At 37.5% G+C, this 14,668-nt stretch overlaps 1 protein-coding gene across 1 annotated transcript in view; it reads left to right on the top strand.

Annotated features, from left to right (window-relative positions):
- The window catches only part of KIF15 (kinesin family member 15), a 77,347-nt gene that overhangs the window by 21,842 nt on the left and 40,837 nt on the right, over positions 1-14,668 (top strand). The window contains exons 6-7 of the mRNA XM_036870728.1: positions 2,758-2,855; positions 4,187-4,366. Of these exons, the coding sequence (XP_036726623.1) occupies positions 2,758-2,855; positions 4,187-4,366 (278 nt within the window). The remainder of the gene's footprint in view (positions 1-2,757; positions 2,856-4,186; positions 4,367-14,668) is intronic.

The following is a 14,668-nucleotide window of genomic DNA, read 5'->3' as shown; positions in this document are numbered from 1 at the left end:
TACTAAGCACCTTTTATATGCTTATTGGACATTTGAATAGCCTCTCTGTAAAATGCCCATTCAAGCTTTTTTCTCTTTTTTAAAAATAAATTTATTTATTTATTTATTTATATTTGGCTGCATTGGGTCTTCTTTGCTGTGTGCAGGCTTTCTCTAGTTGCAGTGAGCGGAGGCTGCTGTTCGTTGTGGTGCGCAGGCCTCTCATTGCTGTGGCTTTTCTTGCTGCGGAGCACGGCCTCTAGGTGCACGGACTTCAGTAGTTGTGGCATGTGGGCTCAGTAGTTGTGGCTCACGGGCTCTAGAGCACAGGCTCAGTAGTTGTGGCGCATGGGCTTAGTTGCTCCACAGCATATGGGATCCTCCCAGACCAGGGCTTGAACCCATGTCCCCTGCACTGGCAGGTGGATTCTTAACCACTGCGACACCAGGGAAGTCCCTCAAGCTTTTTTCTTATTTAAAAATTATCTTGTCTTTTTCTTACTCATTTGTGGGGATTCTTCATAAAATAGATTAGCTCTTTGTCTATGATATAGATTACAGATTTTTCTGTAGGTTTTTTCTTTTGGCTTATTTAATTTTTTCTGATGCCAACGGTTTTTATTTTATGTGGTTGAATTTCAGGTTTTTTTGTTTTGTTTTGTTTTTTAATGGTTTCTGAATTGTAAGTTTTAGTAAGAAAGGTTTTCCCTTCTATGAGGTTATAACAACATATAAGTGAGTACTTAAAATATGCCAGGCACTCTTCAAGGCTCTGGTGGTCTATTCAAATACAAGGCAATGTCCAGACTCTCATGGAGCTTATATTCTCAGGGGGGATGTATAAGTAAAAGCAAATAAATGTCTAGTAATTATGCCAGAGGTAGTAAGTGCTATGAAGAAAAATAAGAGGATGGAAAAGAGCAGGGGGTGCTGTTTTAGTTAGGTGGGTCAGAGAGGCCTCTCAGCGTGACATTTGAAGAGAATTACTGAGTGAAATGAGAAGAAACCATAAGACTCTGGGAGAAGAATCTTCCAGGCAGAGGGACCATCCCTGCAAATGCACAGGCCCTGAGTTGGGAGCATGCTCAAGAGCATTCAAGAAACAGCAAGAAGACACATGGGGCTAGAGTGGAATTTTACAGGATAAGGGGCACGTTGAAATTGTAGCCTGAGGCCAGGTCATGGATTTTGGAATTTTGCATGAGGGTATGTGAAGTCATGGGAAGGTTTTTTTTGTTTGTTTTTTTAAAGAAGAATTACATGATCTGATGTATAATTAAAAGGACTACTCAGGCAGCTGAATGGAATAGAGACTATAGGGGGGGCTAGAGCTGAAGCAAGATTGGGAGCCAAGGCAGGAGACTAGGCAAGAGATGATAAGGTAACTATAATGAATATTTTGAGTATCTTTATATAGTATTTAGCAGGAAAATGTTATAAAATTATCCGCACATATTCTAATATCTGTCCTCTGTGTTCATTTACTTGCATTTCTCTGCCCTGTTTCCTTTTTTTTTTCTTTTTTTTTTAAGGTACAGTTTACAAGGGCCATTTAAAATATTTTAGGTATAGCACACCGAGATGACGATAATATTTTTAAATTTATTTTCTGTAACTTTCTTGCATACACCAGCATTTTGTTATTCCTTTGGTCTCTAAGGCATATATATATTTTTTAAGTAAATTTACTTTTTTTTTTTTAAATTTACTTATTGATTGATTGATTTTTGGCTGTGTTGGGTCTTCATTGCTGTGCGTGGGCTTTCTCTAGTTGCGGCGAGCAGGGGGCGACTCTTCATTGCAGTGTACTGGCTTCTCATTTCGGTGGCTTCTCGTTGTGGAGCACGGGCTCTATGCGCATGGGCTTCAGTAGTTGTGGCACGTGGGCTCAGTAGTTGTGGCGCACGGGCTTAGTTGCTTCTTGGCATGTGGGATCTTCCCGGACCAGGGCTTGAGCCCGTGTCCCCTGCATGGCAAGTGGATTTTTAACCGCTACACCACCAGGGAAGTCCCTCTAAGGCATGTTTAACTAATACATATAGTAACTTTTGGATCTTTTCTAGCTTTATAGTTTTTTTTCTGGCAGATATAGCTATAGCTTGAATTAGTATCCAAAAAATCCTGCTGTTTACATATCCACTCACATCTCCCCTTTTCCCCAATGTTAACAAAATAGAGATTGGATTGCTCTTCAGTTTTCTGTCTGTACAGAAATCTTGTGAAGAATTCCTATAGTATCTTTCTTATCAGCTTGGCTTTTATTGCCCAATTAAGAAAATACTAGCTAATGCTAATTTTTATACCCTGTGAGATAGTTATTACCATTATTATTTCCATTTTATAGTTGAAAACTCCAAGAGATTAAGGAATTAGCCTGTGGCCACACAGCCAGTGTATAAAGATCAGCCTAGGAGACAGAATGTCTTATGCAACAGTAAAGTACAATTATTTGTTATTTCTGCTAATTTTCATACCTGCAGAAGGAAAAATTTCAAGCTTGGGACTGAAATGGATATTTTAATTTATCAAACAACAACTACTTTTTAAAATTGCTTAGTGGCTATTGTGGTCCCTTCCCTTCAGTCCTATTGATAGGCAGGTTCTATTATGCCATCTCTTACAGACCACGATTTATCTTGTTTGGGGGCCTGAAAGAAACTGATTATACAATTTGTCTTTTCTATATGAATTGCCTTTCAGTGTTGCTGTTTTGAAAGACTCCTGTTAACAGAATAAAAATGAACAGCTATATATATATTTTTTTACGTTTTTCTTTAGGACCATCTGAATCTGATAATTTTTCTCATAACCTGAGAGGAGTAATTCCACGAAGTTTTGAATATTTGTTTTCCTTAATTGAACGTGAAAAAGAGAAGGTAAAACTTACTGTAAAAATAAAGCGATTCTATGAAATACCTAGTTCTGAGTAGCTAACTACTAATAATCAGCTCATGATACATGGAGGGGCATCACGGGTAGTCTACAGTGTGGATAGGCTAGAGTCATAAAAAAAATCTTTCAGTTCTTAAGATAAAATGAAGGATTCTGAGTTTTTTATTTTCTAAAAGTTTTTAGTCTATAATACATGCATCATCCATGAGCCCACATTGAAAGAAAGAAGAATGTAGTGCTTCTTAGGCTCTCAGATTTTACAAGAGAGAAAGTGTAAAGAAAATCTTAACTGAGGAAAACAAATTCATTAAGCTCTGTCACCTACCTGCGCCTAGGCTCACAGTTGACTGCAGCTCTCCCTACATCTTCATGACAGCCACTAGTAATGGGCCCATCTCTGCCTCCTTTGCAGCACCTGCTACCACCTGACCATGATCTCCTTGCTTCACACGTGGTGTGGCTCCATCGTCCTAGCAATGTGGCCTTCCGTTTTCCATTGGCTCCCAGATTGGGTCATTCTGTTGGTTGTGCGTGTTTAGCTTAGGGAATTCCAGGCTTAAGAGCCATTAGTGTTTTATGTTCTATTACCTATGTGCCAAGGAGTCTGATATATAGCATTGGTTTACCACTTACTCCTTTGCAGAAACTATGCCTGACCATTGCAGTTAGACACACATATTATGTGCCAGTGAAGTAAGTTTAGTGACGTGCACTTCTGTGGTTAAAAATCCTATAGCGAGGCTTTTTAAAGAAAACTTTTATTTGTTTATTTTTTTAAAGAGAGACTTTTAAAATACATTATTTTCAGTCGTTTGAGGAATATAACACTTGATTTATATGTAAAACAGGTGAAAATGGAATTGCTATTTTCATCACAAGGGAAAAAAATTATATAACTATGTATGACACTGGATGTTAACTAGACTTATTGTGATCATTTTGCAATATATACAAATATCAAATCATTATGTTATACGCCTGAAACTAGTATAATGCTGTATATCAATTATACCTCAAACAAAAAATGGAATTGCCTATTTGGAATGCTCAAGTCCCACCTCCCTGTCTTTGTTCTGAGGCACTGTTGGAAACTTTAGGGCTCCTGGGACCACAGTTCGATGCTGCTTTAAAATGTACTGATGTGCTGAAACTAGTAATCTACATTTTAAAACTGACTTTTAAGTGTCCTGTATTGTGTAAAGGATAATGTTGTAGGAAATTTATATGTTGTGAAGTGAGTGAAAGATGAATGCTCATGAAAGGTAGGGATGAACTCATGAAAAGAATATAGCTAAACCAGGCTTCTCTTTTACAGACTGGAGCTGGAAAGAGTTTTCTTTGTAAGTGTTCCTTTATTGAAATCTACAACGAGCAGATCTATGACCTCCTGGACTCTGCATCAGCTGGACTGTACTTAAGGGAGCATATTAAGAAGGGAGTCTTCGTTGTTGGTGCTGTGGAGCAGGTGGTGACCTCAGCTGCTGAAGCCTATCAGGTACCCTGCCTTGAGCAATTTGATTTGTAGGCAACATAGCATGCTGTGACAAGCACCTTGATCTCAAAAAAAAGACAGAGTTGGGCTTCCCTGGTGGCGCAGTGGTTGAGAGTCTGCCTGCCAATGCAGGGGACACGGGTTCGAGCCCTGGTCTGGGAGGATCCCACGTGCCGCAAAGCAACTGGGCCCGTGAGCCACAATTACTGAGCCTGCGCGTCTGGAGCCTGTGCTCTGCAACAAGAGAGGCCGCGATAGTGAGAGGCCCGCGCACCGCGATGAAGATTGACCCCCGCTTGCCACAACTAGAGAAAGCCCTAGCACAGAAACGAAGACCCAACACAGCCATAAATTAATTAATTAATTAATTTAAAAAAAAAAAAAAGAAAAAAGAAAGAGTTGAGTTACTAAAAATGTTTTGTAAAGCCATAACCAGAATGTTCATGAGAAGAAATGAAAGAAGGATATGACACTGTTTTATAAATTTCCCCTTCGTTAAAATAGAAGTTTGACCCCTTGATTTTGTGTTATTTTGGTGTTGTTCATTCCAGTCATAGACTCTTAAAAACCACCTTATATGTCACTGGAGGACAGTTTGTTAGTGACCATATCCCTTTAGTTGTTCTTCCTGGGAGCTGCCCTTTTGTTTTTTGGGTTTTTTTTAAAGGATATAGAGTTACAGTTTTATTTTATTATTATTTATTTATTTAATACATTTATTTATTTATTTAATTTTGGCTGTGTTGGGTTTTCGTTGCTGCGTGCTGGGTTTCTCTAGCTGTGGCGAGTGGGGCTACTCTTTGTTGCGGTGTGCGGGCTTCTCATTGCGGTGGCTTCTCTTGTTGCGGAGTATGGGCTCTAGGCGCGCGGGCTTCAGTAGTTGTGGCACACTGGCTCAGTAGTTGGGGCACGCAGGCTCAATAGTTGTGGCATGCGGGCTCAGTAGCTGTGGCGCATGGGCTTAGCTGCTCCGTGGCATGTGGGATCTTCCCGGACCAGGACTCAAACTTGTGTCCCCTGCATTGGCAGGCAGATTCTTAACCACTGCACCACCAGGGAAGCCCGGAGCTGCCCTTTTGAAGAGCTCCTGGGATCTCTGCCCTTCAAACCAGCTGGCTGTTCTCTCTATTTTCTACCCTTGTTTATTACTTGTTAGGTGTCAAAAGGCAACCTCTTTTGGCCATTCAGCTCAGGACAAACAAACCTTTTGACAGGAATTTGCAAAATATTCTATTCACATTTTTTTTTTGAATTTTTGAATTTTTTTGAATTTATTTTTTTATCCAGCAGGTTCTTATTAGTTATCCATTTTATACATATTAGTGTATATATGTCAATCCCAATCTCCCAATTCATCCCACCACCACACACACAAATGCACCCCGCCACTTCCCCCACCTTGATGTCCATACATTTGTTCTCTGCATTTGTGTCTCTATTTCTGCCCTGCAAACTGGTTCATCTGTACCATTTTTCTAGGTTCCACATATATGCATTAATATACGCTATTTGTTTTTCTCTTTCTCACTTACTTCACTCTGTATGACAGTCTCTAGATCGATCCATGTCTCTACAAATGACCCAATTTCATTCCTTTTTATGGCTGAGTAATATTCCATTGTATACATGTGTCACATCTTTTTTATCTGTTTGTCTGTCGATGGGCATTTAGGTTGCTTCCATGTCCTGGTAAATAGTGCTGCAATGAACATTGGGGTGCATGTGTCTTTTTGAACTATGGTTTTCTCAGGGTATATGCCCAGTAGTGGGATTGCTGGCTCATATGGTAATTCTATTTTTAGTTTTTTAAGGAACCTCCATACTGTTCTCCATAGTGGCTGTATCAATTTACATTCCTACCAACAGTGCAAGAGGGTTCCCTTTTCTCCACACCCTCTCCAGCATTTGCTGTTTGTAGAGTTTCTGATGATGCCCATTCTATCTGGTGTGAGGTGATACCTCATTGTAGTTTTGATTTGCATTTCTCTAATAATTAGTGATGTTGAGCAGGTTTTCATGTACTTCTTGGCCATCTGTATGTCTTCTTTGGAGAAATGTCTATTTAGGTCTTCTGCCCATTTTTGGATTGGGTTGTTTTTTTTTTAATATTGAGCTGCATGAGCTGTTTATATATTTTGGAGATTAATCCTTTGTCCATTGATTCGTTTGCAAATATTTTCTCCCATTCTGAGGGTTGTCTTTTTGTCTTACTTGTAGTTTCCTTTGCTTTGCAAAAGCTTTTAAGTTTCATTAGGTCCCATTTGTTTATTTTTGTTTTTATTTCCATTACTCTAAGAGGTGGATCAAAAAAGATCTTGCTGTGATTTATGTCAAAGAGTGTTCTTCCTATATTTTCCTCTAAGAGTTTTATAGTGTCCAGTCTTACATTTAGGTCTCTAATCCATTTTGAGTTTATTTTTATGTATGGTGTTAGGGAGTGTTCTAATTTCATTCTTTTACATGTAGCTGTCCAGTTTTCCCAGCACCACTTATTGAAGAGACTGTCTTTTCTCCATTGTATATCCTTGCCTCCTTTGCCATAGATTAGTTGACCATAGGTGTGTGGGTTTATCTCTGGGCTTTCTATCTTGTTCCATTGATCTGTATTTCTGTTTTTGTGCCAGTACCATATTGTCTTGATTAGCTTTGTAGTATAATCTGAAGTCAGGGAGTCTGATTTCTCCAGCTCCATTTTTTTCCCTCAAGACTGCTTTGGCTATTCAGGGTCTTTTGTGTCTCCATACAAATTTTAAGATTTTTTGTTCTAGTTCTGTAAAAAATACCATTGGTAATTTGGTAGGGATTGCATTGAATCTGTAGATTGCTTTGGGTAGTATAGTCATTTTCACAGTATTGATTCTTCCAATCCAAAAACATGGTATATCTCTCCATCTGTTTATATCATCTTTAATTTCTTTCATCAGTGTCTTTATAGTTTTCTGCATACAGGTGTTTTGTCTCCCTAGGTAGGTTTATTCCTAGGTATTTTATTCTTTTTGTTACAGTGGTAAATGGGAGTGTTTCCTTAATTTCTCTTTCAGATTTTTCATCATTAGTGTATAGGAATGCAAGAGATTTCTGTGCATTAATTTTGTATCCTGCAACTTTACCAAATTCATTGATTAGCTCTAGTAGTTTTCTGGTGGTATCTTTAGGATTCTCTATGTATAGTATCATGTCATCTGCAAGCAGTGAGAGTTATACTTCTTTTCCAATTTGTATTCCTTTTATTTCTTTTTCTTCTCTGATTGCCGTGGCTAGGACTTCCAAAACTATGTTGAATAATAGTGGCGAGAGTGGACATCCTTGTCTTGTTCCTGATCTTAGGGGAAATGCTTTCAGTTTTTCACCATTGAGAATGATGTTTGCTGTGGGTTTGTCATATATGGCCTTTATTATGTTGAGGTAAGTTCCCTCTATGCCTACTTTCTGGAGGGTTTTTATCATAAATGGGTGTTGAATTTTGTCGAAAGCTTTTTCTGCATCTATTGAGATGATCATATGGTTTTTATTCTTCTGTTAATATGGTGTATCACATTGATTGATTTGCGTATATTGAAGAATCCTTGCATCCCTGGGATAAATCCCACTTGATCATGGTGTATGATCCTTTTAATGTGTTGTTGGATTCTGTTTGCTAGTATTTTGTTGAGGATTTTTGCATCTATATTCATCAGTGATATTGGTCTGTAATTTTCTTTCTTTGTAGTATCTTTGTCTGGTTTTGGTATAAGGGTGCTGGTGGCCTCATAGAATGAGTTTGGGAGTGTTCCTTCCTCTGCAATTTTTTGGAAGAGTTTGAGAAGGATGGGTGTTAGCTCTTCTCTAAATGTTTGATAGAATTCACTTGTGAAGGCATCTGGTCCTGGACTTTTGTTTGTTGGAAGATTTTTAATCACAGTTTCAATTTCATTGCTTGTGATTGGTCTGTTCACATTTTCTTTTTCTTCCTCTATTCACATTTTATGGATTCTAACCTGGCCAGTTGATTTTAAATAATTTTTTGTATGTAATATTTGATACATACACAATATTGCCACATGCATATAACTTACTAAGCATAATGTTAAAATGAACTTGCAGGACCCCATTAGACAATTTAGACTTAAATATCACCAATATTATCATTCTACCCGTGTGCTTCTTTCTATCTCATATCCCTGGTTCCTCCCTGAACATAAGCACTGTGCTGAATGTCATTATCATTTTCTTCTACTTTTAAATCACGTATGTATGTATTTCTTAAAATGTTAGTATTGCCTGTTTTTGAGTTTTAAAAAGAGGTATGTATTTTGCCTTCTCTAACTTTTTTGAAGTCAACACAGTGTATGAAATTCATTTATGTTGCCTTTTTTTCACTGCTGTGTAATCCATTATGTGAATATTTATAAATAAATAAATATACATATATCAGGGTTCAGTAATTTATTCTTCAGTCTTCAGCAAATCTTATTCAAACTTCTTAAACTGTGACTCTCATTGTAAAAGATAGGTTTTACTTGTGATCCGGTGTATGTATATTTGCATATTCAAAAAATAATGTTGAGATTTTGATTGGAATTGCATTGCAGTTAGAGACCAGTTTGGAGGGATTGACATCTTTACAATAGAATTCATACATGAACATGGTATGTCTCTTCATTTAATTGGGAGTTTAATGTCTTACATTACAATAATTTTTACCATAAAAGTCTTAACTTTTTTTGTTACCTTTATTCCAATATACCTTATATTTTTTATTGCTCTGGTGGGGGATAACTTCTTTTTAAAATTACATGTTGTCTGTTATGTATAGAAATGCAGGTTTTTTAATAGAATGCTTTTATAATCAGCCACCCTGTTAACTATCTTATAAAATCAAGGATGTGTGTTAAATTTTGTCAGATGCTCTTTCTACCTCTACTGAGATGATCATGGGGTTTTTCTCATTTAACATGTTAACATGATAAAATATTGGATTAGCTTTGTCAGTATTTTGTTTATCATTTTTCATCAGGGCTTAAGATTGAGATAAACTTGTAATTCTCCTTTTTCCTACTTTCCTTGTCTTGCTTTATTACCACCTTTATGTGTTTTCTGGAAATATGTGTGATTAGAATGACCTGTTCTTAAAAAGCATGTAGCACTCATCCCCCAAATCATCCGGGCCTTGTGTTTAGTTAGATTGATTATTTGTTTATTTATTTATTTATTTAGTAAGAAGATTTTTAACAACAAATAAAAATTCTTTAATAGACCTATGCAGGCATTTTGGGTCAGAAGTCTTGATAGGTTGCGTATTCCTGGAAAAATTTCAGTTTCCTCTAAGTTTTCAAATATATTGGTATAAAGTTGTTCCTAGTGTTCTCATTTTAAAAATCTTTGCTGTAACTACAATTTTGTTCTCTTTTTGAATAGTTGTGATGGTTTATATGGCCTTACTCTTTAATGTTTTATTTTTATTTTCTTTGGGTTTATCCTACTGTCCTTCTTCTGACTTCTTAAGCTCGATGCTTAGCTCGTTTTGGCCTTTCTTTTGTATTTAATGCTATAAATTTACTTAATATTACTTAAAGTTTACAAAAGTTTTAATATCTTAACTGTCATATAGATCTAAGTATTATTCCATTATAATTTCTTTTTTGACCCATGATTTACTTAGAAATGTGGTTTTAAATTCCCCAATTTATGGGAAATTTAAATTTATTTTTCATGTTGATTGTTAATTGCATTGGGATCAGAGAATGTGGTCTTGTGTGATTCCTAGTCTTTGAGATTTATTGAGAAATTATTTATGGATTAATACAATGGCCAACTTTTATAAGTGTGTGCTTGAGAAGAATGTACATCCTTGGATATAGGGTTTTATATTTTTAGTAATATTTTTTTGTCTGTATAATCTATCAATACTTAAGATATATTAATCTCCAACTAAAGTGTTGGTTTTGTCTTGATTTTTGTCTATATACAAAAATATATATGTATACATATAGAGATAGACTTTTATTAGGGGCATATGCAAGTAGTAGAATTAATATATCTTCCTTTGATTTGAATTCGTAGTTTTGTATTTATATTAACACAGTTTTCTGGGTTTTTTTTTAATTTTTATTTTTGGCTGCATTGGGTCTTCATTGGTTTGTGCAGGCTTTCTCTAGTTGTGGAGAGCGGGGGCTACTCTTCGTTGCGGTGCGCAGGCATCTCATTGCAGTGGCTTTGCTTGTTGTGGAGCATGGGCTCAAGGCGCACAGGCTCAGTAGTTTGGCATGGGGGCTCTAGAGCGCAGGCTCAGTAGTTGTAGCACATGGGCTTAGTTGTTCTGTGGCATGTGGGATCTTCCCGGACCAGGGCTTGAACCCGTGTCCCCTGCATTGGCAGGCGGATTCTTATCCACTGCGCCACCAGGGAAGCCCCTAGTTTTCTATTATTAACACAGTTTTCTATTAACATATTTTGCCTTAAAAATTTATTTTGTCTGATATTGACATACCATTCAGCATTCTTTTGATTAGTTATTTGCCCAGTATATGTTTTCCCATCAGTCCTCTGTGTTTTAATGTTTTAAGTTTTTCTACAAGAAAAACCATGTAGTTATATCTTGCTTTAAAAAAAATTTTTTTTTGGACAGCCTCTTACCTAACTTTACATAAGTATGATTGTTGATATTGTTGGACTGTTTTCTACCATCTTTCTACCATCTTTCTTAGTGTTTTTTGTTCTGTTTTATTCAATGCTCTTTCCCCTTTCTTCCTTTCTTTTTTAAAAATATTTATTTATTTATTTGGCTGCGTCAGGTCTTAGTTGCAGCATGCAGGATCTTTAGTTGTGGCATGTGAACCCTTAGTTGCAGCATGTGGGATCTAGTTCCCCAACCAGGGATCGAACCTGGGCCCCCTGCATTGGGAGCGTGGAGTCTTCGCCACTGGACCACCAGGGAAGTCCCTCTTGCTTCTTTTTAAGATGAGCAATTTTAGGTTCACAGCATAAGTGAGGGGAATGTACAGTGATTTCTCATATATCCTGTGCTCCCCCAAATGGGTAGCCTTCCCCACTTTAAACATTCCCCACTAAAGTGGTACAATTGATGAACTTACATTGACATATCGTAATCACCCAAAGCCCATAGTTGACATGAGAGTTCACTCTTGGGTTGCCTTTTTGGTTTTGATCCCGTATGAAGCACCATTTGTTTAAAAAAATTTTCTCATTCGGTTGCCTTTGCACCTTTAAAGAAAATCAATTGACCGTACATGTATGGGTTTATATCTGACTGTATTCTGTTTCATTGATCTACGTGTCTGAATCAGTTACCAATACACAACTGTCTTGATATTGATATTGTTGCTCGATATTAGGCAAACCTGAGGATATCATAGGTTTGGTCCCCCACCACCACAATAAAGCAAATATTGCAGTAAAGTGAGTCACATGAATGTTGTGGTTTCTCAGTGCATATAAAAGTGCTGTTCTGTAGTTTATTAAGTGTGCAATAGCATTATGTCTAAAAAAACAATGTATATACCTTAATTTAAAAATATTTTATTGTTAAAAAATGCTAACCATCCTCTGAGCCTTCAGTGAATCATAATCTTTTTGCTGCTGGAAGGTCTTTCCTCAGTGGTGATGGCTGCTGACTGATAGGGATGGTGGTTGCTGAAGGTTGGAGTGGATGTTGCAATTTCTTAAAATAAGACAACAATGAAGCTTGCTGCATCAGGGGACTCTTACTGTCATGAATGATTTCTCTGCAGCTGTTTGGTACCATTTTACCCATCGTGGAACTTCTTTCAAAATTGGAGTCAGTTCTCTCAAACCTTGCCCTGCTTTATCAACCACATTTATATAATATTCTAAATCCTCTGTTGTCTTTTTAACAATCTTCACAGCATCTTCGCCAGGAGTAGATTCCATTTCAAGAAACCACTCTCTTTGCTCATCCATAAGAAGCAACCTCTCATCTGTTTTATCAGGAGATTGCAGCAGTTCAGTCACACCTTCAGGCTCCACTTCTAATTCTACTTCTCTTGCTATTCCTACCACATCTGTGTTATTTCCTCCACTGAAGTCTTGGACCCCTCAAAATCACCCATGAGGGTTGGAGTCAGCTTCTTCCAAAGTCCTGTTAATGTTGATATTTTGACCTCTTGCCACGAGTCGTGAATGTTCTTTATGGCATCTAGAGTGGTGAATCCTTTCTAGGAAGTTTTCAGTTGACCTTCCCCAGATCCATGAGAGGAATCACTGTCCATGGCAGCTTTAGTCTTATGAAGTATATTTCTTCGATAATAAGATTTGAAAGTCAAAATGACTCCTTGATCCATGGGCTGCCGAATGGATGTTGTATTAGCAGCCATGAAAACAACATTAACCTTGTTGTACATCTCCTCCAGAGCTCTTGGGTGACCAGGTGTATTGTCAATGAGCAATACTATTTGCAAAGGAATTTTTTTTCTGAGCAATAGGTCTCAACAGTGACCTTAAAATATTCAGTAAACCATGTTGTAAACAGATGTGCTGTCATCCAGGCTTTGTTGTTCCGGTTATAGAGCACAGGCAGAGGAGATTTAGCATAATTCTTAAGGCCCTAGGAATTTTAGAATGGTAAATGAGCATTGGCTTCAACTTAGTCACCAGCTACATTAGCCCCTAACAAGAGAGTCAGCCTTGCTTGACACAGGGTTGCCACAAACCTTCAATCTGTAAAAAACATAATATCTGCAAAGCACAATAAAATGAGTTAGATCTGTATTGTTATTGCTGAGAGGTACGTCTTGAGATCAGGTAGAGTAAGTTCTCTAATTTCTTAACAATTAGTTTGGTTATTCTTTAGTCCTTTGCATTTTCATATACTCAGATTTAGTTTGTTAGTTTCTACAGAAAAGACTGCTGGGATTTTTGAGTGGGATTGGGTTGAATCTGTCGATCAATTTGGGGAGAATTAATATCTTAACAATATTGAGTCTTCGAATCCATGAGTATTCACCAAATAGTTTTGTTTTTGACTTTTGTTTGTATTTGGCCTTTGCACAAGTATTTAAATAAGCAGACTTGTATTTGCTTTTTCACCTTATGTTGTACAAATGATAGCATATTGTGCTACTTTTGCACTTGCTTTTTTAAATTTTTATTTATTTTTATTTTTATAAATTTATAAATTTATTTATTTATTTTTGGCTGTGTTGGGTCTTCGTTGCTGTGCGCGGGCTTTCTCTAGTTGTGGCGAGCGGGGGCTACTCTTTGTTGAGGTGCAAAGCCTCCTCATTGCAGTGGCTTCTCTTGTTGCGGAGCACGGGCTCTAGGCACGCGGGCTTCAGTAGTTGTGGCACATGGGCTCAGTAGTTGTGGCTCACGGGCTCTAGAGCACAGGCTCAGTAGTTGTGGTGCACATGCTTAGTTGCTCCGCGGCATGTGGGATCTTCCCGGACCAGGGTTCGAACCCGTGTCCCCATCATTGGCAGGCGGATTCTTAACCACAGCACCACCAGGGAAGCCCTGCACTTGCTTTTTTAAGCTAATAGTATTTTGAAATTTGTCCCATGTTTGAGGATCTCGCTCTCTTTCTCTTTACAGCTGTATGAATGTATCATTATCTAATATTTAATATACAGTATTTAGTGTTATGAAACGGAAGCATGAACTACTAACCAAAAAAATAAAGATATAAACCATTTCATTTTTATGCTATGGCTGGTTAATAGAGAGGGTTATAACAGCTCCATTTATTGAGTGTATGTGCTAAGCCCTGTGCTAACTTCTTTTGTATATGTTATTTCATTTAATTTTTTTATCTACTTTTTGAGGTAAGCTACTAATTTCTTCATTTTATCCAATACATATTATGACCATGCCACTCAAGAATGTAGTTCTCAGACTATGGGTGTCACATAGGAGGTTGTTAGAAATGCAGGATCTCATTCTCTCCCTCACATCTGCTGAGTCAGAATCTGAATTTTAACCAGATCCTAGCTGATTAGCATTCATATTACAGTTTGAGATGTTCTGCCCTGTGAGGTAGGTACCCATATTCCCGTATTACAAATATGGGACTGAGCCTTGAAAAGGTCAACTGGCCCCCAGACCACACAACTGGTAGATAGTGGAGCCAAGAGTTGAACTCATGTTCATCCTGTTCTAGAGTCTGCGGTCTGAACCTTCATGTATCTGCTTGCCACAGGGAATAGGGAGGGAAAACAAATACTTTGTAGACCAAAAGAGCTAATAAAACTTAGGGCTTGAAGGTAATTTAAGATTTCTTTTATCTAACTTTCTCATAGTCTCGGTAAAGAAGAGGGTTCAGAGAGATTTTGCGATTTGCATTGAGTTAAT

This window comes from Balaenoptera musculus, chromosome 11 (assembly GCF_009873245.2).
Source record: "Balaenoptera musculus isolate JJ_BM4_2016_0621 chromosome 11, mBalMus1.pri.v3, whole genome shotgun sequence".
Classification (NCBI taxonomy): Eukaryota; Metazoa; Chordata; class Mammalia; order Artiodactyla; family Balaenopteridae; genus Balaenoptera; species Balaenoptera musculus.
Note: the sequence above shows the minus strand (reverse complement) of the source record. Positions and strands in the feature narration are given on the sequence as shown.